We start from the raw sequence: 22,366 nt of genomic DNA on the forward strand, positions 1-22,366 counted from the left end.
ATGGGCTTGTTGTCAACTTGGCTGAGCTCTCCAACAGAAAAACCCTCACGCCTCCCACCCGCAAACCCTCTTTACCACACCAGGAAAAAAAAAGAAAAAGAATAGGGGGGAAAGAAAAATGGATGAGTCATCAGAGTGGAAAGCCACAGCTGGCTCTAATAATGAATAAGACCTATTTTCTTTGGACTCTCCTCCAGCTCTGATATCCAATAAAACACTACTTTAAAGCAGTGGGCTGCTGCTGTTGCTGCTTCTGCTGCTCGAGGAGCACTGGACCCCTAGGTTTCCTCCACACTCTAGAATAGTGGTTCTCAAAGTGGGGTCCGGGGACTCCCAGGGGTCTTTGAGGGAGTTCCAGGGGGTCCCCAGCAAAAAGGGGAATCATTTATTTTCTCTACAATTCCATCCATAATCAACACAATGACAGAATGTATGACTATGTTGGTCATGGGTTTCATACACTTTCTGTAATAAAACATCTAAAAGCAAAAATCTTATCAGATGGGGGACCCTGGGACAAAATCTTATCAAATGCGGGTCCATAGTCTAATTTATGTCAGTTTAGGGGTTCTTGATGTGCAAAAGTTGAGAACCACTGCTCTAGAAGTAATTGTTTCTCTCAGGACCAACAGATAGGGGGAGAGAGTGAAGAAAAGGAGATGATTTGATTTTGATTTGATTTCCGCCTGAGCTCCTTGACACTAGAACTGCCAACGTTCCAGTACCCCATAGAACTGCCGGGGGTGGGGGCTTTTTTTACCTCCTGCCGCAACAGTGCCAGTATCACAACAATGTCATTTCTTGAAGCAGTTAAGTTGTCCATTTTCATCTATTTTTTTTTTTAAATAAGTAAGACTTGACAAAATAACTATTTAAAATTCAGTTTATGTGGTTTATTAGTTTTACAATTGCTTTAGGCTATTTCATTACAGATGGAAAAGGTCAAATACATTTTAAAATTCATCAGTAAACTGTAGGCTACAACAGACAAACAACAAAATAATCTCCTCCATCTGATTCTCTCTCACTCATGTCCTGGAGCATGTCCAGAACTTCTTGGGCATTCATCCTTCTTCTGCTCCAGTTCATGTTTCCAAATCCAGATCCATCCATTGATCCATCCATCGATCCACCCATCCATCCATCCATCCATCCATTCATCCATCCATTTATGCATCCATCCATCCATCCATCCATTCATGCATCCATCCATCCATCCATCCATCCATCCATCCATCTATCCATCCATGCAACCATCAAATCTAGCACCCTAGCTCGTGGTATGGCAGCCTGCTTATCAAAAGACAACTAAACATGAATGTTGAGCACAGCATTATAAAATTGTGTCTGTGAGGGGTAAAAATGACCCCTCTGTGGTTTGAGGTATAAATGATCATATTTCTTTTTCTTTTTATCCCACACCCCCCATAATTCACTAGATGATTAAAATACCCATTTTAGGAAAAGGCATGAATTGAGAGATTTGAGAGGGTTTTATTTTGAGTTACATGCATTTGAAAATGTCTGGGGGGTAAAAATGACCCATGGCGGTTCTAGTATTAAGAGACTGTAGAGCTGTGCCTGTGGTTTCAGGAGCTTCAGGCCTCAGCTAATGCAGGAGAGTGCAGTCACCCCACTTGATCATCCTGCCTCTTCTCTTCTAACTTCCAATCCCGCACATATCGTCTGCCCTTTTTTCCTGATTAGTTCTGACTAACAGCTCACTGTCAAGAGTGGTTACTGCAAACAGGAAGGGTTGTCTATGAATTGAAATTCAGTCTGGAACATTCACACACAGAGGTATATGGCCTGGGTTGAGAGACGGAGAGGGATTCACATTAAAAAGCTCACTGGTGAGTTATTATAGAAGTACATATGCATAGACTGTGCCAACACTAAACTAATAGGGTAGTATTAAGATACCCAGATGCATAGCAAAGGCTTCTGAGTCACAATGGACACACTGTTTCAATTTCTACACATTGTTAAAATGTGTTAATGGGTGTGGTGAGCATTTGATGCCAACCATAAAGAGTTTTTGGCTAAACTTGCTCAGAGTGACATTTACTCAAAGGCGTACAGATGTCAATATGAATAACAAGTCTGTCTAAACTTTGTGTTTGCGTTTGTACACAATAGAACCATTGAGCAATAGTAAAAGCAAACTAAATGTATGAAGCATTAGTTTGTCATATGAAAAACAGGCTGTTTTTCAATGTGTTATTATTTTTGTTGGAGTTAGATTTGAAAGACATTAATCACGCCTGCAGCCCCTGGGGTACTGAGCTGCAGTGCTGTGATAACGCAGCAGGGAGCCCATTTACGTCAGCTCTGTCTGCTTTCAGAGCCCAGGGACCAGGCCCGGTGTCTGGGGGAGCATCGTAAGGTGAGTCCCATGATGCACGGGCCTCCTCTCCACAGCCTGGGGAATAACAAGCAGGTCACATGGTGCACAGTACATCCACAGTCGCTTCCCTCAGCGATTGTCTTTCTCTTCCCTTCCTTCTCTTTAGTGTGACTGGAGGCTGGAGCCAACAGTGTGATGTCAGAGTTGTCATGTGGAAATGTCATAATCAAATTTGATCATTTTCACATGTTAGCTTCAGTTCAAGGACTGCATTGTCATCAATGACTTGAAACAAATGTGTGACCTTTTGTTTTATGAAATCTTTTCCAAAGTCCTGTTAAGTAAAGTCGGAATATTAAAAACAAAACAAACTAGGAAAACTTACATACTGCAAGAGTAATGTTTTCTTACATCAGCTACTTGAGTGAAAACATAACTTAAAGGGTAGCACTAGTGTATATTAAGGATGATATGATTTTGAGGATGCACAACCTTGTATTGTACAATAATAAAACTTCATGCTCGTGTTTATCAATCCTCAATGATTTATACCAAAGATAACCAAAGGAATGAAAGAGGCAAAGTGCCTCATGTTGGACATTGTAGCTTTCTCTTGATGTCTTTATGTTGAATAGACAAATCTGATGTAACAAGTCATAACATTTCCTGTGACCACAACCAACACTCATTCAGGGGAACAGGGTGACTCAACAGGAAGGATGGGATGCTCTTGTCTTTTGCAGCCCCACTTTGCAATCCAGTCTGAGAAGACAGGTGCATTTTTTTTTAAAAGTTTGTTCAGTTTATTGCAGCTAAAGGTATTCACTTACAGCAAAATAACATGTCAAAAGTATTTCCTTCTATGCCTTCTGACTGTGAGCAAGACTGGTGAAAAAGGAAATCAAGTCACGTTGGACTAAAGGCCTTTCTTCAAAGTTTCGAACATATTTTCCGAGATTCTCCCTCCTCTGCTACAGATATAAACAGAGGTCTCCCTCCAGCTTGATCCATCTGTGTGTCTCCTTTCCACTTTGTGTGTGAGCTGAGAAAACAGATTCGCCAGGCGAGTCCCAACTTCAGCTGGCTTCTATTTCCTCCCAACCTGTGGGTTATGGCCCACAGACAGTTGATGCTCTGCACATGGTTTTCTCTCCATCTCTGGCAGTTTCCCTCTGTCTGCTCGTATTAAACTGATCAGGCCTGATCTGGGTATTTTATTGAGCTCTCGTTTCCTCTAAAGGGAATGGAAATCAGGACATAGTAGATGTGTGTCTGTGTCTGTATCAGTGTATTTGATTAGGAAGGGCAAGCAAACAGGGCTTATGTAGATTTGTAAATTATCTTCTGAAGAAGACCGTCTTTTCTTGTAGCCATAGGCAAGAGGGATTTTAGGGTCCAAAAAGTTCTGATTCCAATTTCCAATGCTTGTTGGCGGGGATATGACATGGTCATACCATAGCAGAAAAATCAGGGATCACCTTGTTGCAAAAATGCTGAACTCATCTTGTTCCAATGGCATGAATGTGCAGTGACATTTAATATGGAGCAGGTGGCAGTTCATTAACTTGCAGGTACCCGGTGCACCATGTCCTACTGTGTAGACAATCTGGTCACCCAGCATACTGTGGGCTTTAGTGTATTGTAGATGAGTCTGACAATGCCCATAGCTGTAGACATGACATAAATAGTTCAGTCTTTATCCAATTTTCGGGGAAAACATGACGGTGCAAATATTTACAAAAAAAAAAGAACAATATGTGGTTCATTAACTTCTGCTGTGTGTCACAGAACATGTTTCTGACTCTCCTCTCTCCAGATCCAACCACAAACCAATGCAGCGGGGGGAGTCGGCACCCGTTTGCGTTAAGAATAGAACTTGATATTACTGAGGAATCTCCAAACGGCCTGTAAAAATAAAGGGGTTCCGAGAAGTTCTTCGCTCCAGCTTCAGTCATTGCCAGCACTTTTTTGGCGTTTGTTGTTTAATGTGGTTGGTGAAAACTGTTTTTTATTTGAGAAGCAACACGTCACGTCTCTACTTACGCAAGAATGATTGGAAGGGAGCTTGGAAAAGCGAGGCTCATTCCAGGAGCCAGACAAGGACACTTGTACTGTATGTACATCTCAACATCACAGACAAGCACTTTGGCTTGACAAGAGAACCACAAATGCTGCTGATGGTATATCTCAACAGCAAATGTCTTCAAGATCCATTGACTGAAGACAGCTTCACCTCAAGTTCAATAACTCCTGAGCAGCAAAAATTTGACTTTTAGATTAAACCTTGAGAAATGATGTTTCTGGAATGCCAGTAGTTAAAGACACTTGACCTACGCACTCACTGACGTACTTTACAATACTGACAACTTTTGCTGACACGGGGATGTTTCTGAATGACTCAGATCCTGTTTGAACTTTACAGTGCATCATTATGGCAATGTTTCAACAGGGCTGCAGCCCCCCAGTGTTCCTATCACTAAAACTTATCTTTGTCTGCCAGCTAGTAAGACTGTGAGCAGCTATGTTTCCACTACAGCCTGCATCTGATAATAATATGTTATAATTCACATTGGAGGCAGGGTGAGGCTGAGATAAAATAAAAATCTGTTCACATGTCTGAAACAATAAAGTCTTTCAAATAATCTGTCTGAATTGAGATGAAGAGAAAACAGTGGAACTTTTCTTTGAGTGTGTTTCGTTCTTGAAATGCAGAATGTTCAGACCACAGTAGGTGCTAACCACATTTGCATTAGCTTTTACGAATAACAAGGTGGTCACATGACCTGAATGGAAAATAAAGGTGGTTTTCACTAGCATCTGTGTCCCAGAGAGTGTTTGCTTCATCCTTCCGCTGTTTCAAACAAGTCAGGCTATTTTAAGGGTTTGGTTTGCCTTTTTATAGATGAGCACACACCAGAGTGTGAAAGAAATGTTCTCTCTAAACAACGTCAGTGACCACAACTGTGCTTGAAGTGGGACAGCAGGCCGGAAGAGCCCGTTTCATACAAGCAAGCAAGAAAGTGTTGACAACAGTGTGTGTATGCGTGTGTGTGGGTGTCCTCCTCCCCAGCCCACCCCAAGTACCTGGCCACAGAGTTAGTTGTTTCTCTCAGTGTTGACACACACACTGAAACCCTCAAAAGCAAACAGCTTCACAAGGATTTCCTCATTCTTTGTTGCTGTATTGAAACCATGATTGTATTACAGTAATCATCACTACTGAAGGTCTGTTTTCTCTGATTACATGCTTTATGCGGTGTTGTTTGTGAATGTGTTTAAGTCAATAAGAACTGATCAGCCACAATGATAGGTAGCATGGGCATAAACATGAACAAGATATAAAAATTGTAATTAAACATCATTTTTAGTCCATATCCACTCATAGCTCTAAAATTGTAATTTTTGCATTGCAGTTTATTGAAATTAATTCACTTTATGTAACTTTCCAAGTTAAAAAAATGCATTAGACTATGACATAGCCTTTAAGTCTCACTGACAAGCGAGTTGGACCTTTGATTGTGACTGTGCTTTCTCTGATGTTCTTTTACTTTTTCACCCAGAGCAGTTTCGCTTCAGCTGTTATCCTGCTCAGTTGTAACATAATACTGAAATACCTCCATGACTTTAAATACTGCGTATTTGTTTTTAGAGAGATGCTATGTTGTATATTTTAATGTATGTTTTCAAAAGCGTGGTAAATCTCAAAATAGAACAGAAAATAGCTTGGGATTCAAGGGGTCTTTGGCTGTAATACTAGTGAGTTAATTATGCTCCTTTGAGGAGACATTGGCCCTGCTTGTGTGGTCCACACTGTACTTGTGGTTTACTTGGCAGCAAAGGAGAGAACACAACAAGTCATCTTTTAATTAGAGCTGTGTTTATACTCAGGGAAATTACTTAAGAGATGCACAGTGGAGGCTGATAAGCCTCTCCATCTCGTTCTCCCTCTTTCTCTGTGGCGGTATAATATATAAAATGGATATGCTATATATGGCCACAGTAAGTCAGCCCTGCACTGGTCCAGTTACCCACAATGCACTCGTTCATCACAGCAATCAGGCATCTCCAAATAGGGCCCTGCTCTACTTTCTCTCAGAGCCTCGTCCAAAATCCAAATCACTTATGTCCTGTGGCCATAAATACATCTGCTGATAATCTAGATGTCACATCTTATTAACAGCTGTAAACTTAAAACACAGCACATCCCAGCAGCATTAGACCCATTAGACACTGATCAGTGAAAACAAGATAATATTGTTTTGATCTAATGGATTTAATTGGTTATCAAGAAGGGGAGGGGGCCCTGTAAATGGAAGGTTGTTAGCTGGAATCCCCAAACCAACTGTGAAAATGTGGGCGGGGAAATCTGTGGTAGTTGGAGCATCACTAAACCCTCCGTCAGCAACTACTGTTGAGATGCCAGAAAGGTTGTTGAACCTCTGAATGCTTTATCGAAACATCCAGCAGCAGAGGACTGTGGCTTTATGTGTAAATAAGAAACATTGTTTTTACCTGAGAGAAGAGCAAACATGCTTAGTCAACTGGATACATAAAGATAAAATAACGGATGCTTGAAACTGATACCCAAGCTGATATTTCACCTGTGCCTATTGTGAAAAGTCAATAGCTCACAATGTAATTTTGAGGCTGATCACCTCTCCAGACTCTCACCAATACATTCTTCGAATTCCAATGTGAAAGCCATCTATAAACACTGAGGCCAGGGACACATGATAAACAGAGAGAGAGGTATTCCTGGGTTTTCAGGTTGCTACATGAATGACAGAGCAAAGCACTGCCTGGCAGATGTGTGTGTGTATGTGTCTGTGTGTGTGTGTGTGTGTGTGTAGTTGTGGTGGTGATCCAGGGGGGCATTGTGTGATGTGGGGTGTGAAAGCTAGGTCGCCAGGGGATTGACTTCTCTACATCAACACCGCTCCGAGGCTCTGTCACTCAGCAGGTACACCTCATCGCTGGGGAACGCAGTCTCGCTACAGAATAAACACACCTCACATCTTCTGCTCTCACTCACAGGCTGCAGCCAACTGGTGCCAGGCATAACGTCAAAAACACAGACCAAAAAATGACCACAAATTTCACATGGCATGTTGACAGCTGTAGTAAACTATAGTGGATTGATGTCAAGACCTGGAGAAATATTCTACATGATGGATGCAGAGAGAGAGAGAGAGTGTGCAGCTGGTGAAAACCGTGCATGTCACTGGTAATAAAATTATGGGAGATATTTATGATGATTACCATTAGGAGGCAAGTAGGTGAAGCGCTGGTATTGGCTCCTCTTCCTCTTGCCATTGCAGACGTAGAAGTTTACTTGCACCGGGCTGGATATTCTCTGGTTCCGGTACCGAGGGATCTCCACGACGAGTGAACTCTGAAATGCAACCCAGAACATTTTACCTCTATGAGAAAAGACAGCTGGTAAAACCTTGATAAAATAACATCGGAGTCGTTATTTATTTATTTACTTATCTGATTTCGTGTCACTCGCCAAATGTAAATTTGTAGGATTTGTTGTAGGACTTCCTGCAGCTTATTAATCTACAGCTATGTTTATTTTGCAGCTGGCCTGCATTTAGGGTGCTGCTTCCAAGAGGCTGGACTGGGAAATCGTCTAAATGAGCTGGTCTGGACTGTGTAGACGCAGCAGTAGAGCCCATGAGGTTGGTCCAGTGCCCGTGTTTGTGTCTGAGGAAAACCTCAGGGCTTTAGCTTTGTCCTTGTACTGCACGAGAAGAGAGAGGTAGCTGGGCTTATTTGTTTGCACAGCCATGCCTCCCTGTGGAGAGGCTCGCCTGTCCTCCCTCCCCCCTTAGGCCAGACCTCGGCAAGTCTGGACGGATGTGAACTTTCGACTGCTTTCTTTCTGACAAGGGAACACAGAGAGAATTTGTCTGAGGGTTTGTGTCTAATTCTTTGGGTGGCTGTCACTCTGGTGGGGCTCTGAACGGGCCAGAATGGGGCACTGACAGGAAGCAGGCTTATGTCGGTCATCACTTTGGATGGAGGAAGGTGGGTGGGACAGAGTAGGGGGGTCGGAGGTGAGGGGTCTGCGTCCTCAGCACCGGTCTGCCGTCCAGATGACGGCAAAGAAAATATGCAGGTGGCTGATTGAGTGTGTTAAGTGTGTACGTACACATGGCTCTCCATTCCATCCCAGTGAAAGTTAGCACACTCTGAGCAGCAATAAAAACACAGGCAGGCAGGCAGGCAGTCTGGAGCACTTTAGGACAGTCTGGTGGCAACAGACATTATGCCTTTGCTTTCTTGCTGTCTCTCCCTACTTGTTTGTTAGACCTACAAATAAACACCCTGTAGTATTTGTCTTTCATCGACCTTGCCTCCCCGCACCGCCGCCCCCGGCCGAGCCCTGCACGCCCGCTAATTTTCCAGCATCTGGGACTCCAACCATAGCACATCAGCCAGCCCAACAGGCCAATTAGATATCAGAGTCCATATTTACCCTCCTGATGCAACCAAGTCATTTACCTGAGTGAAATAACAGCAACAACAAGGAGAAAAACACCCTCAAGTTGCAGCATTTAGATGTGCATGGTTTATTTTAGACCCAGTGCAAGTGTAAATTGCCCTGGTTAGTTTACACAGTAAAGGGGGGGGGGGGGGGGGGGGGGGGGATGAGATGCTGTTGATGAAAGGCATCAGCAATTCTAAACATACTGTCATCACAAACAAGCAAACAGGTTTTAGCAGATCCTGTACTTGACTCTCCACACTGAGAGCAGACCTAACGAGCCTCAATGAAATCTTAATTAACTCCAGAGCACAAGCAGCTTTCTGTGACACATAGAACAACGCCTTTCCTTCTCTTGATGATTCCCTTTCGCTCCATTTTATATTAACACAATCTGAATGTGTGACTGAGCGTCAGTAAAACGAGTGTGCTGGTTTATTTTCTCATTACGGCTCTCATGAAAACCAGCAGGTAAAAGCAGGGGTGTAATCCACTCTTGGCTGCATGAACCCAGAACAGATGAGGTGTTTAAGTCCAATTCACCACAACATTTTGCTGTGAACTAAATGTCTGGCTATGCTGGGAGGGCTGTGACGTGAGTGCGTGTGTGTGTGTGTGTGTGTGTGTGTGTGCATGTATATGTGTATGTGTTTATGCTTCCATTTAGCAATGCATGTGTGTGCGTGTTTGTGTGTGTGTTTGTGCATCATAGATGCAAAAACAGTATGACAGCTCGTGTTTACTCCATAAGGGTACAGAGATTTTGTGAAAATTCCGTTCAGGATTGCATGGGCTAATCATCATTGTTGCAACTTGTAATGCCTTAGCAAAGGTTACATCATTACAGGGGACAGATGAGGAGGAGACGGAGAGGAAAGGAGAAAGTGTCAGGGGAGGGTGGGACTGAAGACAGCAGGAGCATTTCCAATGAATCATGTCGGTGAGGTGCACTTACAGATTTGACGGAGTCCTTGTCAACTTTGGCTTCTGTCTCCCACAGATGATGACCATCTATATTGACAAAAGGATAAAATACAATGTTCATATGCCTCCATATCAACATCACTAGTATACAAACAATGTGGACATTAAATGGAGCATGGAAAAAATCTGCAGATGATACTCATTGGGCTGGTACAGAAGAAGACATGGGTTAGAGTATTATGGGTTTTACCATTTTGTTTGGTGTAGTGCAAAAACAATTATTTGATTCAGGTTCATGATTTGCTATCTAATTAATAGTCATTTATCAAGGAAAAATGAAAAACATGCTTATTCTCAAATATGAAGACTTGCTGCTTCTCTAACTCTGAACATCAAACAGCTTTGGGTTTTGGCCTGTAGGCTGGAGAACAACTGAAGATGTTAATTTAGGCTCTGTGAAATAGTGATGAGTATTTTTTCAGTTCAGTGACAGTAACAACTTTTCAGCAACTATTTAATTTCTAATCTTCACCTGGGACAGCCCACTCTGTGCCAGTGTCTATCTCCATTAAATTCAGCACTATTTTTGTCTCTTCATTAAATCCTTGATTAATTTCTTTCTTATGTTTCTCCCTTATTTCTATTCTTAACCCTGCCCTGTGAAATAAAAAAAGCAGCAGCCTTCGTTTGTTCTCTTTCTTCTCATCTAGAGCTTGTTGTGGTAAGGAGGTTTTCCTTGCTGCCATGCAATAAAAGGCCTGTGAGCTACTGCAGCTGTTGAGAGCCTGCAGAAGCTCAGTTCACATTCTTTGGGTTTTCTCTGTGATTTTATGCCACACCTTAGCAAACAGACGCTCTGGACTCTGCTAGGGCAATCAGCACCAACCACAGTGCCGTTTTTTCCTCTTTTTTTTTTCAAAACCGATGAGTCATTAGGACTGTCAGAAATAGAAGTGACACAGAACAGCCTTTGTGTCAGTGGCACACCATATGAGACAATAGCATGGGCACTGTGGCACTGCTGCTGTATGCTAGCAGGCTATGCGGCAGCTGTGCCTTTATGGATAAAACAATACAATTGCTGCTGCAATGCTGCACTTTGCTTCTGGGACAGGAAACCATCAGATAAGATAATCAGAGTCAGTTTCCAAATAACTGATAGCAGAAGTCCAGTGGCTCTCTGGGAGATGTAAAACCCTGTTTTTTTTTCCCAAAGTATTATGTTTTTCACATCATGCGGCAAGTAAAAGAATAAAGGATCCCAGTCACAGTTGGCTTATTATTGGTGAGCTGTGGAAGTGGGGGCGGGTGGTCAGCTTTATTATTCAGAAGAATGAACATCACTAGATATCTCTTTCCAAAATGGCCATATTAAAACTCAGGGAAAGAGAAAAACAGACGGTGAAGAGATCAGATAAGAGTTTTCTATTTGAACTGGGGGAAATAAGAGTTGCATATGGAGAAATGTGCAGTGCACTGATGGAGGTGATGTGGATGACTAGGAAATAGAAGTGGGGTGACAGACTTATAGGATTGCCATGGGGCACAGCAGTGATACTATGCATGTGGCAGGTGACAGAGATGCACAAATTAATGAGGCACACATAATGCTGTGAAGTGGTGGAGAGTATGGAAGGGCAATCAGAGTTAGCACAGACAGGGAGAAGGTCAGAGAAAGGGAGAGAGACAGAGACAGACAGAGATGAGCGTTCCTCATGTTACGTCTAGGGGAACCATGAGGGAATCGCACCCGCCTCTGCACTGGGAGACACTCCAAGAGGGAAACCTTAGACTACGACGTCAACCCCAACCTCCACTAGTAAACATGTTTTTCAAACTTTTCTCCTTTTTCTCATCTCTCTACCTGTCTCTTCATCGTTCCTCTCACCTTTTTATACCTCACACATTGCTCCTCCAGATTTTCAATAACGATTTCATCAGACTTTGCAAATCTAAAACTGAGAGTGAATTGGGATAGGGCCACATGTGGCATACCTTTGCGAGTCAGAGACTGCTGTACGACTGATAACCACAGAACTTTCCATTCACTCCTTCTTCCCTGCAACATCTGCAAAATGCTTCTGTTCCCGACAACACCTCCTCCTTCACGCAGCCTCCACCCACGCGTAATGCACACACACAGATGCAGGCACATGCACTCCCACAGCCACAGTATCCTCTACCTTTGTTCTGGCCTTCAACTTGAGTGATAAGTGGGGGGAGTGCAACGCATTAGGTGGGGTAGGAGTACTGTCCAGGAAACTATTGGTTTCACTATTGGTCCAAATAAACAGAGAAGAGGATGAACACATTCAAACACACAGACAAATAGAAATACACATTTAATCTTAGGCTATGTGCTCTCGGATAAACCTGTTTATAGGCCTACATGACTCACTTGTGTATATGACCCAACTCAGACAACCAGGACAACACACTCATTCAACAGACAATTAGACCGCATGTAGGGAGAGGCTACTTGGAGTCATCTCTCCTTCAATTCTTGACAACATGTAAGACAACACAGCAACAGTGTTGCTGTCATAGTGAAGATCACACAAACAATAGTCTCATTAGTCATATTTTTTCATTGAAAGATGGAGGATTGGTTAATAGTGAAACATAAAACCTGAAAGCTGGAGACACAGGAACTATATGCCCTCCACTTATTGGTATAAAATATGACCTGATCTGTAGTGATTATCAAGGGGCTGAGTAGTGAAATCCTTGTCCTCACAATATTGTTTTTTAAACCTTTTTTTTTTTTTTTCTACGAACAGCCAGAGGTGATTTTTCCTTCTAAAAAGTGTTGTGTAGTGCATAGCTTTCACTGCCCAAAGAGAGTTCATTTTAGTGATATTGTGAATGGAAAATATGATTCACATTCTTAATTGCGGAGGTTGTCTTGTGAAACAATCCAGTTGTGTTTTGCAGCTTTGTCTCTCTTCCAGAGTTGATTTTTTTAGGAGTATTTTCTCTCTTTCTCTCTTTCCTGTTTACATATATCAGGTTTATTTTCCATTTTAGTACTGGCTCTGCTGCTGAAGCAATTTTACACATATTTTCAGGGCAATTACCTTGTTGTCCAATGAAGGGCAAAGTCAAAAGACCAAAGGGGTTCCCCCATGACTGATCTGAGAGGTACAGCTGCTTTCCTCTCTGAAACACCTGGCCTCTGCCAATCTGAGGACTGGTGAAATTGGAGAAATGTGGGTCTGCATCAGATTGAGAGGCTTCGGTATAAATTATGACCTGACAGTAGATTTGTGATGGGTTTATAGTCAGGAAGTGAGTTTTTCTTGGTGTATAACAGGGAAAGTGTGAGCTGACTTGACCCCTAGGTGCAGGCTGAGGAGGCTAGCGTCCGGTAGAGTCAGAATATATCCTTTTATCAGTCTGGATGTGAGGTATTGGGTCTGAAAATGATCTAAAGCCTGACGGTGACGGCTGGATGATCACCCAGACTTTTACATTTGTATGACATTTGTGGGATGCATCGAGTTCACAAGGAAGAGATCAAGGCTGGTTGCTCTTTACAGTGTGTTGCGCACTATGTATCACAGCCTAGGGTGAGTCACAGCAAGACCCTTATATATAGAGCCTGAAACTGCTGTAGATCAGTGTGGGCAGATGTTGTTTTGGTATTTGAGCAGGTTCTGTTTTTAAGTGTAAGTCCCATGCATTGGACAAAGTTTCATCAAGATATATCACCATTTTCATCAGATAAAGGGGACATTCCTTGAAAAATATCACAGAAAGGAAAATTGTTTCTCTCTGAGGTGAATCACTTATCTGGCTTTAACATGTTAAGACAAGCCTAAAGAAAGGGTGGAGGCCACAGGACAATCTAGACATCTTTCTCTTATGATACTGTTATGATTCAACAAATTCCTTTGATGTAGCAGAGACATGCCTTCTAACACTGTTCCAAATGGATATTTGCATAAAACAGCATCAGTCATTCAAAGAATCCCACTGAAAGAGGAATCTCGCCCTCCAATACTACTGTATCTCTAACTTTTCCTGGGTAGTGACCCATCCATAACTGCCTATAGATGCATCCTTAGACCCTGTTAGAGAGCCCCTCCTCTGTTCATAGAGCTATATTTATATTTACATAATTACTGATTTTGGTACACTATGCCACACTAATTGAATGTAACCTAAAGCAGGGGTGGTTGCTGACCTTATGCTGCCATAGTGCCAAACCTATGAGCCATGATTATTCAGGTTATCCTTGCCCAAAGCCAAAGGGCAGTCTAGACATTCCGCTAGAAGTACAATACATCGACCAATTTGTCTGATGTTTAGACTTGCCCAAGGTAGACGCGTTCAGTGAAGTATAAATAGACTTTGAATGAAGTCAAACAGTGCAGATCACAGTCTGTAAGGCCTGGGTTACTCATATTATGAAGGTATGAGATTCCAAATATTTCAGCCTTTTTCTGAGGAGTTTCCACATGACAAGAGTAATAGCCTAAGGGTATTGTTGTGGACTATGCTGTCCTAATGTTACAGATTATACTGTAGCTCAGAATTCTCTTAGTCTTGGCTGTGAGCTAGACCAGCCTGAAGCAGAGGTGGAGAAGACCAGACTTCTCCCTGTTGCAGCCCGGGCTGTGTGGTGCTGCCGAACTCCAGGCAATGCTCCAATCCGACCAGATGTAAAAACTATCCAGCTCACCAGGGAATTCCCTTACCTCCCCTCTGAGTCAGAGTGTAGGCTTTCCCCAGCTCTCTCTCTCTCTCTCTCTCTCTGTGTTTGTCTGTCTGTCTGTCTGTCTGTGTGTGTGTGTGTGTCTGTCTGTCTCTCTATTTTCCCTGCCTCTAGCACTCATTCCATGCATGGAAAGCGGGGCAAGCCAGAACACACACTGCAATAGGTGCGCCAGGTATGTCTTCCTACTCCAGTGCCAAAAGAACGGTTTGGGCAAACCCGAAACAGTCACACAACCTCAACACATACACATACACGTAATGAAAATTGAACCAAGGACAACAATGCAAAAGAAGATGGAAAGTTTCATAAATGCCCACATTGCGGTTATGCAAAGGGCACAACTCTCCACTGCAGAAAAAAACCGATAAGGCCTATTAAAAATACATGTCACCAATGATTACCGTTAAAAATAATGTTTACATTGCAGCAGAAGCAAAAATGTGGACTTGGGGTTCTTGAGTCTATCATTATCTGGCTACAGTCTGATTAACTTGCTCTCCCTGCTATGTGTGGTCTGTGATGAACTAAGAAAGAAGGAAAAGCCATCGTACTCATCAATCCACTGATGGAATAAATAAAGTTTATCTGTAAAAGTCACATGAATACATAACACCTTTTAGTGAGACTTGCAGAAATTGAGGTAACACTTCATTCATTCATTCATTCACTAAACAAGAGTCAACATCAGGGCAGGATGTGCTCATATCTTTGCTCTCATGTCTCAGTACATGAGGTCACAAGCAGGGTTTTGTAGGAAGCCTTGTCTTTTTCTGCCTCTCCTCTTCCTCCCCTTTCCCCCTCCTCTCTATCAAGCCTCTTGTCTTTTCCGTTTCACCCCTCTACAGGGAATCCCTCACGGATGACTCACTGAAAACACTTCCTACTGAACAACGCAAACAGGCCCCCAGGCTAACGGCGATAGTGGGCACACACGTACACAACAATAAACACACATGCACATGCAGTGGGTGCACGTTATGGAGTTTGCATCAGTTATCCTGTGGGTGACAAAGTGGAGCAGTGGGGATGGACATGGCATTTGAAAAGAAGAAGTAATTATTTTTCAAGGCACATTAAGGTCTCCCGCAGTGGCAACAGCTATGAGCTCTGCTCATTTGATACTGGAGACATCCCAGGGGGGACAGACAGACAATCAAAACAACACAGACAGTAGAACTGGAAGAGTTAAGTGGCAGCCAAGGACCAACAGAGTGAAAATATGATTAAATATTACAACAGATTAAAAGATTTGTTTTTTTTTCTCTCATTTATCTATATTACTTACCAAAATCAACTATCTGCCCTTCACAGATCATTTGCATTGGTGCTACTTGTTACAACCGAAGCACACACTACTGTGTGTTCATGCTAGAAATACTTAAATTAGTATAGTAGAAAGCAATTTTTGCCAAAAGTACTCATTTTTAGATGTAGCCAAGCCTATTATCTTCAGTTTTTATTTAATTAATTTTAGCTTGAAAAAACCTGACATCACCTGCTTTTCCTCATTTGTCCCTAGTAGCTTTTTCACTGATCTCCAACTACGGTTACTTGTCATTTATGTCTGCAGTAATCATTTTCTCACTTTTACGATAATGCCAGTGGGCCACTATCACTCAAACAAGTGTATAATAAAGGGGTAACATGGAGCACTGGTGTCAATGATCTGCCAAGGACTAGTGGATGTTTCTGGTGTTTCAGTTCTCATCACTTAACCAGAAATTGTTAATGGGACAATCTCTCAAATGGTAATGTCATTTATTATTCAAAAGTTCAGTAATAAATTGATATCTGCTCTTATAAATTCCAACGCAGACATCTGGGTGTGTTTGTGCTGAAAGCAGCCACATCCTTGAGTGGAGTGAAAGCAAATGGAAACAGTTAAAAAATACATGTATTTGTGATCTGCGACTGCCTCATTTGTGCTAATAGGCTTTTGTGCTGTGTGTGATCTCCCTCTGACTCAACTTGGATGATTTCACTGTATATAATTATTCACACAAGTTGGATTGGGACACTCAAAAACCGTCTGTTGCTCCTTAGGATTTGTGGAATTTTCTGGAAGGTGTTTATTGGAGTCAATTTTGGAAAGGGAGCAGCCGTCCTGACCTTTGATGGCAGCAACAGTAATGGCTGTCACCACTGTGGCAAAAGCAGTGATTGGTGTTGTGCTGTACAAAGAGCTCGGCTGTACACGCGCATGTGTGTGTGTCCCACTGTGTGTGTAAGCACATGTCTGCGAGTAGTAATTATTGTGGTGCGATGCTCCGTACTTCATGGGTGCATTTAGTCATGAACTTTTCCAGAGGAAAATAAAACCAAAGTTATAGAATAAATCTGTAATATAATTATAATTTTATTGGTTGATTTTTTTCCTTATCCCACTTTGGTCCTTCTAAATCAACAATCAGTGAGATTTCGTGTCTGAAAACCTTCATGAAACAGCAGGATTCTCTGATTAAAATGCCAAAAGACAATATTTTGCAGTATATTTGGGATATAAGTACTTTTCCACACTCATACTTGCTCATAGATAAATGCCATTAGTGAGTGATGTGTGTGTGCCTGTGTGCATGTGTGTGCAGTAGTGTGTGGGTCTGTCTGTAATGGGCTTTCTGACTTAGGAGACCCTGGAAGTGGTGGGTCATTAAAGTTTACATAAAAGCAGACTAAGTAGTAGACAGACAACCTCTCTTTCGATCTCTCTCTCTATCCTTCTGGACACCACAGAGACGGAAAACAAACCACTGAAATGTCGATGGCAGGCACGAGTGTGGGGATCCCGCTAGCGCAGAGCTCCACGCCGGCTAATGTCTTTAACGGGTATCGAGGATAGAAGTAAGAAGAAAATGAGGATGAAGCAGACGGTTGGGAGTGAAAAGAGAGAATAAGAGGAAACAGAGTACCCAAGGTAGACAGAGGAAGAGAGGGGGGGGGGTGAAAGAAGGGAAATACAACCTACAAGGGGTCATGAGTCTCAAATAGCATGGGGGGAGAGGCGAAGGTGTTGTGCATGTATGGGCTTTCCTCTCTGGGGGATCCCCCTCCATGACTAAGTAAAGGCATGAGGAGGGAGACCCCATATTATCAAGTTCATCCACCTCCTCTCACCCCATCCCTGCCTCACCCTTAACCCCTAAGGTACCTCAGAGTACTCTCACAGGGTGAGGAGAGGTAGGGTAGGAAGAGAGTAGAGAGGAGTAAGAGGTTCAGTTTGTTTTTGTCTTGTTGAAGTGATTTTAAAAAATAATTTTATAAATGCTGGCGAGATTGAGCAATGATGTAAGCGTGTCTATTCCCCTCCCATTATTGATATTTAACTTTGAGTGAACTGTGTTGAAGCACTGATTTGGAAGGGATCAAGCATTTTTTTACTTATTCAGGCAATGAACTAACAGTGTCTCAAAAGCCTGGAAAAGAAGGCAAGGTGAACTATTTCTTCAGTATTATGTAGTAAATGTTTTTGTCAGTGGTAGATAAAGAAGGTCAGGCAATCTAATGGTGAAAGTTTTTCATGGTGGTCATCGAGTAAGTAGCTGGGCATATTGTAATGTAGCTTTATGCCTGACATTATAATAAAAACTTAATTCATTTATTTATTCATGTATGCAAAGAAGATAATCTTGTATTATCATTATTATATGTTCTATTTGTTTTTTAATTCCACTACCACGAATAAAAGTCTCTTAGTGACCTTGGCATAAAGAGAGAAAGAGTGTAGAGGATGTGTGAGGCTGGTGTGTATTTTTGTGTTCTCCTATTTCTGTGTTTCTGACCAAAACCATGACAGCTTTATGATTAATCAACTGTTGGATATTATCAAATATTCTTAATTGTTGTTCTCTATCATTGTTAGCAGCAGCATTGTGTTTCAACAGACTTCAGAAGTACCACTGTGCTTTGATTTAGTGAATGCAATCCAGGAAATGATCTTTCACTTGCAAACTTGATCAGTTGTGTTTTTACCATTCCTCCCTCCTACGCAAAGAGGAAACGCATGGCAAAAAAATCTGGCCAAAAAAACCCAAAAAACGAATGGCCTCTAAACCATGCGTCAGTGACAGACAGCCAGGGTGAGTATCCGGTAGAACGGGTGGAAGAGGCTGCTAGCGAAAGTAAGCGAGAGGGTTAATGTCAAAAGCAAGGGAGTCAGGGAGGGAGAGACAGCACGGGAGGGAGAGAAAGTGAGAGAAAGAGACGTTGCACATGCCCTGCTTGTGATTCATTCCTTAAGTTGTGGCGAGCACCAGTGAACAGGCAATGGAAACTTCAGCAAATGTAAATACGCTTTGGTTAAAAATATAGTGGCTTAATGCACACCACATGTGGCTCCCTGGCAAGGTCTGCTCTATTTTGACGGGAGGAGAGACTGAGGAAATGCGGCGCAGGGAGAGAGGGAGAGAGACATTTGAAAGAGATATTAAGAGGGGAAATTGAGAGGCAGTAAACATGGTCTGGTGACTGCAGCTTACCCTGGGCCTTCTCCACGAACATCACCTTGGAGTCAGGGAGGAAGTTGAGACCGCTCAGGAGCATCATTTTGCCTCCGCTGGCAGGGTAACTGTCCACACTCTGCTTCTCCACCAAGGGAAGCTCCTGAGCTGAGCGCTGGGCTATTGAGGGAAAACACACACACGCACACACATTTCAATACAGTGTCTGAGCCCACATAAACTCACTGCCTGATCTCCATTCACACCAAGAAGCACAAACCCTGCACACAGCCAGTAAAACAGCAGCTCTTAGTTAGGGAAACAGGCTTATCAACTTTATTATGATGCTTTCATAGCTAAGAGGTTTTTATCCAACAGCTGCTCTTTAAATGACATAGAAAAAAGGAGGGAAAGTGGTCAAAACAATATTTTTATGGTCAGATCCTGAGTCGTTATTTTTCATCGAGTGGTCTACAACCAACCACCTGTCTCTGCTTTCTATAAATGTGGATAGCTAGTCACCTTTGACCCTTTGGGATTGGGCGATGAGATTTGCAGCCAGATGTAGTTGTTATCACATAACTATGCATTTCATCTATTATCCCTGTGAACAATCTTTGAACAGCTCAAAAACGAAGAAAACACTAAATAGACCTCTTTAATGATGAATCAACTCTGATTAACACCCGCTTTGGACCATAAACCACATTGCCAACTCTGTCTCACCATCTAACTTTAATTGGCTTCTTTGAGTGCAAATAACATCACACCCATATACACAAATGAAGGACAAAGAAACAGAGGTTTCTTTCAATGTAGTCATTCAACCATGCCAAAACTGGGGCCTGGCAAATGACCTTTGTGGAACCTGTGCTAATAGGCTAGTCTTACCACAATAACTTGCGCATTCAGTCATAAAATGTGAGTTGAGATAGATAACACGTGTGTACAGCGTTATGTACAATGCATGTATTGCTTTGGCAAATTGCTTTGATCATATAAAGCTTATTGGGTGCAGAGGTACTGCATTTGCTCCAGCAGGTAATAAAACAGTAGCTCAGTGTATTGGATTACAACAATAGATGCCACCATTTGCTTAAGTGGAAAGCCAAGAGAAAAGTATGCCAGTTTGTGTGCTTAATTCTGTGTGTGAGACTTACAACATTCAATGGGATTGGAGGAAGCCTGTAGGGATACTGTCCTGCCGTTGGGCTGATTGATGTGCACCCGAAACACCAACCTCACACGTGTGTTTTTACGTCCGATGTCTGTTTCCCCTTTGCGAAGCTCAATGTCTGAGTTGCGCAGCTTCAGGATCCCTGCACAATCAATTCTGAGACAGAAACATGGGCAAATTTGAATACAATATTTCAGAGAAGACATACAATATAGGAAGGTGAAGTTTAGTGTTTTTGGTTTCCAGGCAGACTCCTTTTTCTCTGCTACAAACTATAATCACACAGGATAATTTCTATTGGACACTTCTACAGAAATTATGGAGAAAAGATGAGATCGGAGCATATCTGACACCTTGACTCTTTGGCTTGGTTTAAACTGAGACATCAAGCAGAGTTGCTCCGCATAAGGACCAGCGGTGACGTCCCGGCTGGTGTTACAGATCATGCGCTGGAAGTCCACTGAAGCATGACCATGTCATTATTAATCCAACATGTCATCAAAGACAGAGTTGGATATTAATGACTTCACATCACACTTTTAAAGAGTGGTCCAAGAATTAGCAGTTCTCTAGAGGAATCCTGAGGGCCGAACAGACCGTGGCTCACCACCATCACACAAGGTCCCATAGGCTGCAGTCAGTACAGTCACTTTATTGCTATCTGACTCCCCCAAGCCTGTCCACTCCCTTCACAGCACCCAAGCCTTACACTTGATACATTTAGGTTTAGACCTCTGCTAATCATTTCCACGTGTAGCAGTACACCCTTTTCTGAGCTGTCTGTCTTTATTTATTTCATTTCACAATTTGGGAGGTATGGGGGTGAATTTTCTTTCTCTTTTCTTAGTGGAAAAAGGGAATTTATTTGCACACTGGCCTTTCATGAATTTAAATAAAACTAGAGTGGCTGGTAAAACGTGGGGGAATATGAAGGGGATATGGTTTGGCATTTAAATTATTTTACATGGTAGCTTTTTGGGCACTGTTCCTGGAACATGGTAAATGTCAGGTTTTATACCAGTCCATTTTTCCCCTTGACTTTGGTTTGCACAATCTGAATAAATAAGAAAAAATAACATATTATAATATGTAGCACGTAATAACAATAATCCTGACTGCCCACTCCTTATCAACTTTGCATGATTGTTCTGTCGTGCATAGTTTTAAAACACACACAAGATGATGGACATTTTGGATTATTTTGAGCAATCTTTTGTGGCTTATAGCATGGGATAGTTAAATCTCCAGCAAAGAAAAGTTTAGGTTAAATCAAATGATTAGATCATAGGAGCCACATTCACAGTAGTGGTAGTGATAAAAAAGTCTACTTTGCTGATTAAATTACAGGTATTTATGTTATATATACATATACATATGTTGTTGAAGTGAATGTACTACTTAAAATTAAGCTATCCTATATTATATTATATACATGAGATGAACTTTCATAGAAAAGAGGAAAGAAAGACAGATTGAAACTGTCTGAAAGTTTGCAGTTCTCTGCATGCCTGCATCCCACACATTGAGCAAATGATTGCTGGCACAAGAGCACAGAGATGGATGCTATGTTATCAACACTGTTTAACAGCTCAGTGGAAAGAGACAGTTAAAGGCTTCACTTCGTCTTTGACCTTTGAGATAGTCGGAGGAAAATAAAGCACTTTCACTCCTCTTCCTTTAGCATGCATGCTGACGACAAAAGAGTGAAGAAACTTCCTCTTGAATAATATCATATTCATCCTCAGAGACACATTAAGTCAAGTGGGTGAGGTTCGCCCCTAAATATGATACAATATGAAGGATATTGTGGTATTGCTGGAAATTATATTGTAAGACAGTACGAATGTTAAAATTATCCATGCCTAACCAAAGAAGTCCACTTTCCAGTCAGGAGGCCCATAAATATCTTCAAAATCTCCTAAATTTAAACAAACATTAAAATATGACCTAACAAATGGAGAAGCATTAAGTCATTGTTGATTATCTTCCGAAAACATTATTCGAAAATTTTAAACAGTGAAGAATAAACTTGAGGTGCAGTAAGAGGTAACGGCCTTATGTAACCTATGTTCAGATACAGTGGTTTTATCCATAACACAGAGTTCTGGGCCCCAATCCAATAAATTCACTGCTGCCTAGTCTGAATGGAGCCCCAGGAGAGGAGCTACCGCGTGGACACACTGCAGAGCACGGCCCCTTGGATTAATGCAAATCTGGAGGGAGAATGAGAGGGGCTACGGTTGATTTTCCCGTAGCCTAGCAAACGGAAGCTAAT

At 42.1% G+C, this 22,366-nt stretch overlaps 1 protein-coding gene across 3 annotated transcripts in view; it reads right to left on the bottom strand.

The window, feature by feature from the left end:
* Positions 1-22,366, bottom strand: part of LOC122987849 (nuclear factor of activated T-cells, cytoplasmic 1-like) — a 60,102-nt gene that overhangs the window by 20,398 nt on the left and 17,338 nt on the right. For all 3 annotated transcript variants that reach the window (XM_044359883.1, XM_044359882.1, XM_044359881.1), the window contains 4 exons: positions 20,075-20,247; positions 18,954-19,094; positions 9,793-9,848; positions 7,607-7,739 (listed from right to left, as the gene is read on the bottom strand). In XM_044359883.1, coding sequence (XP_044215818.1) covers positions 7,607-7,739; positions 9,793-9,848; positions 18,954-19,094; positions 20,075-20,247 — 503 coding nt within the window. The remainder of the gene's footprint in view (positions 1-7,606; positions 7,740-9,792; positions 9,849-18,953; positions 19,095-20,074; positions 20,248-22,366) is intronic.

This window comes from Thunnus albacares, chromosome 8, assembly GCF_914725855.1.
Source record: "Thunnus albacares chromosome 8, fThuAlb1.1, whole genome shotgun sequence".
Lineage (NCBI taxonomy): Eukaryota > Metazoa > Chordata > Actinopteri > Scombriformes > Scombridae > Thunnus > Thunnus albacares.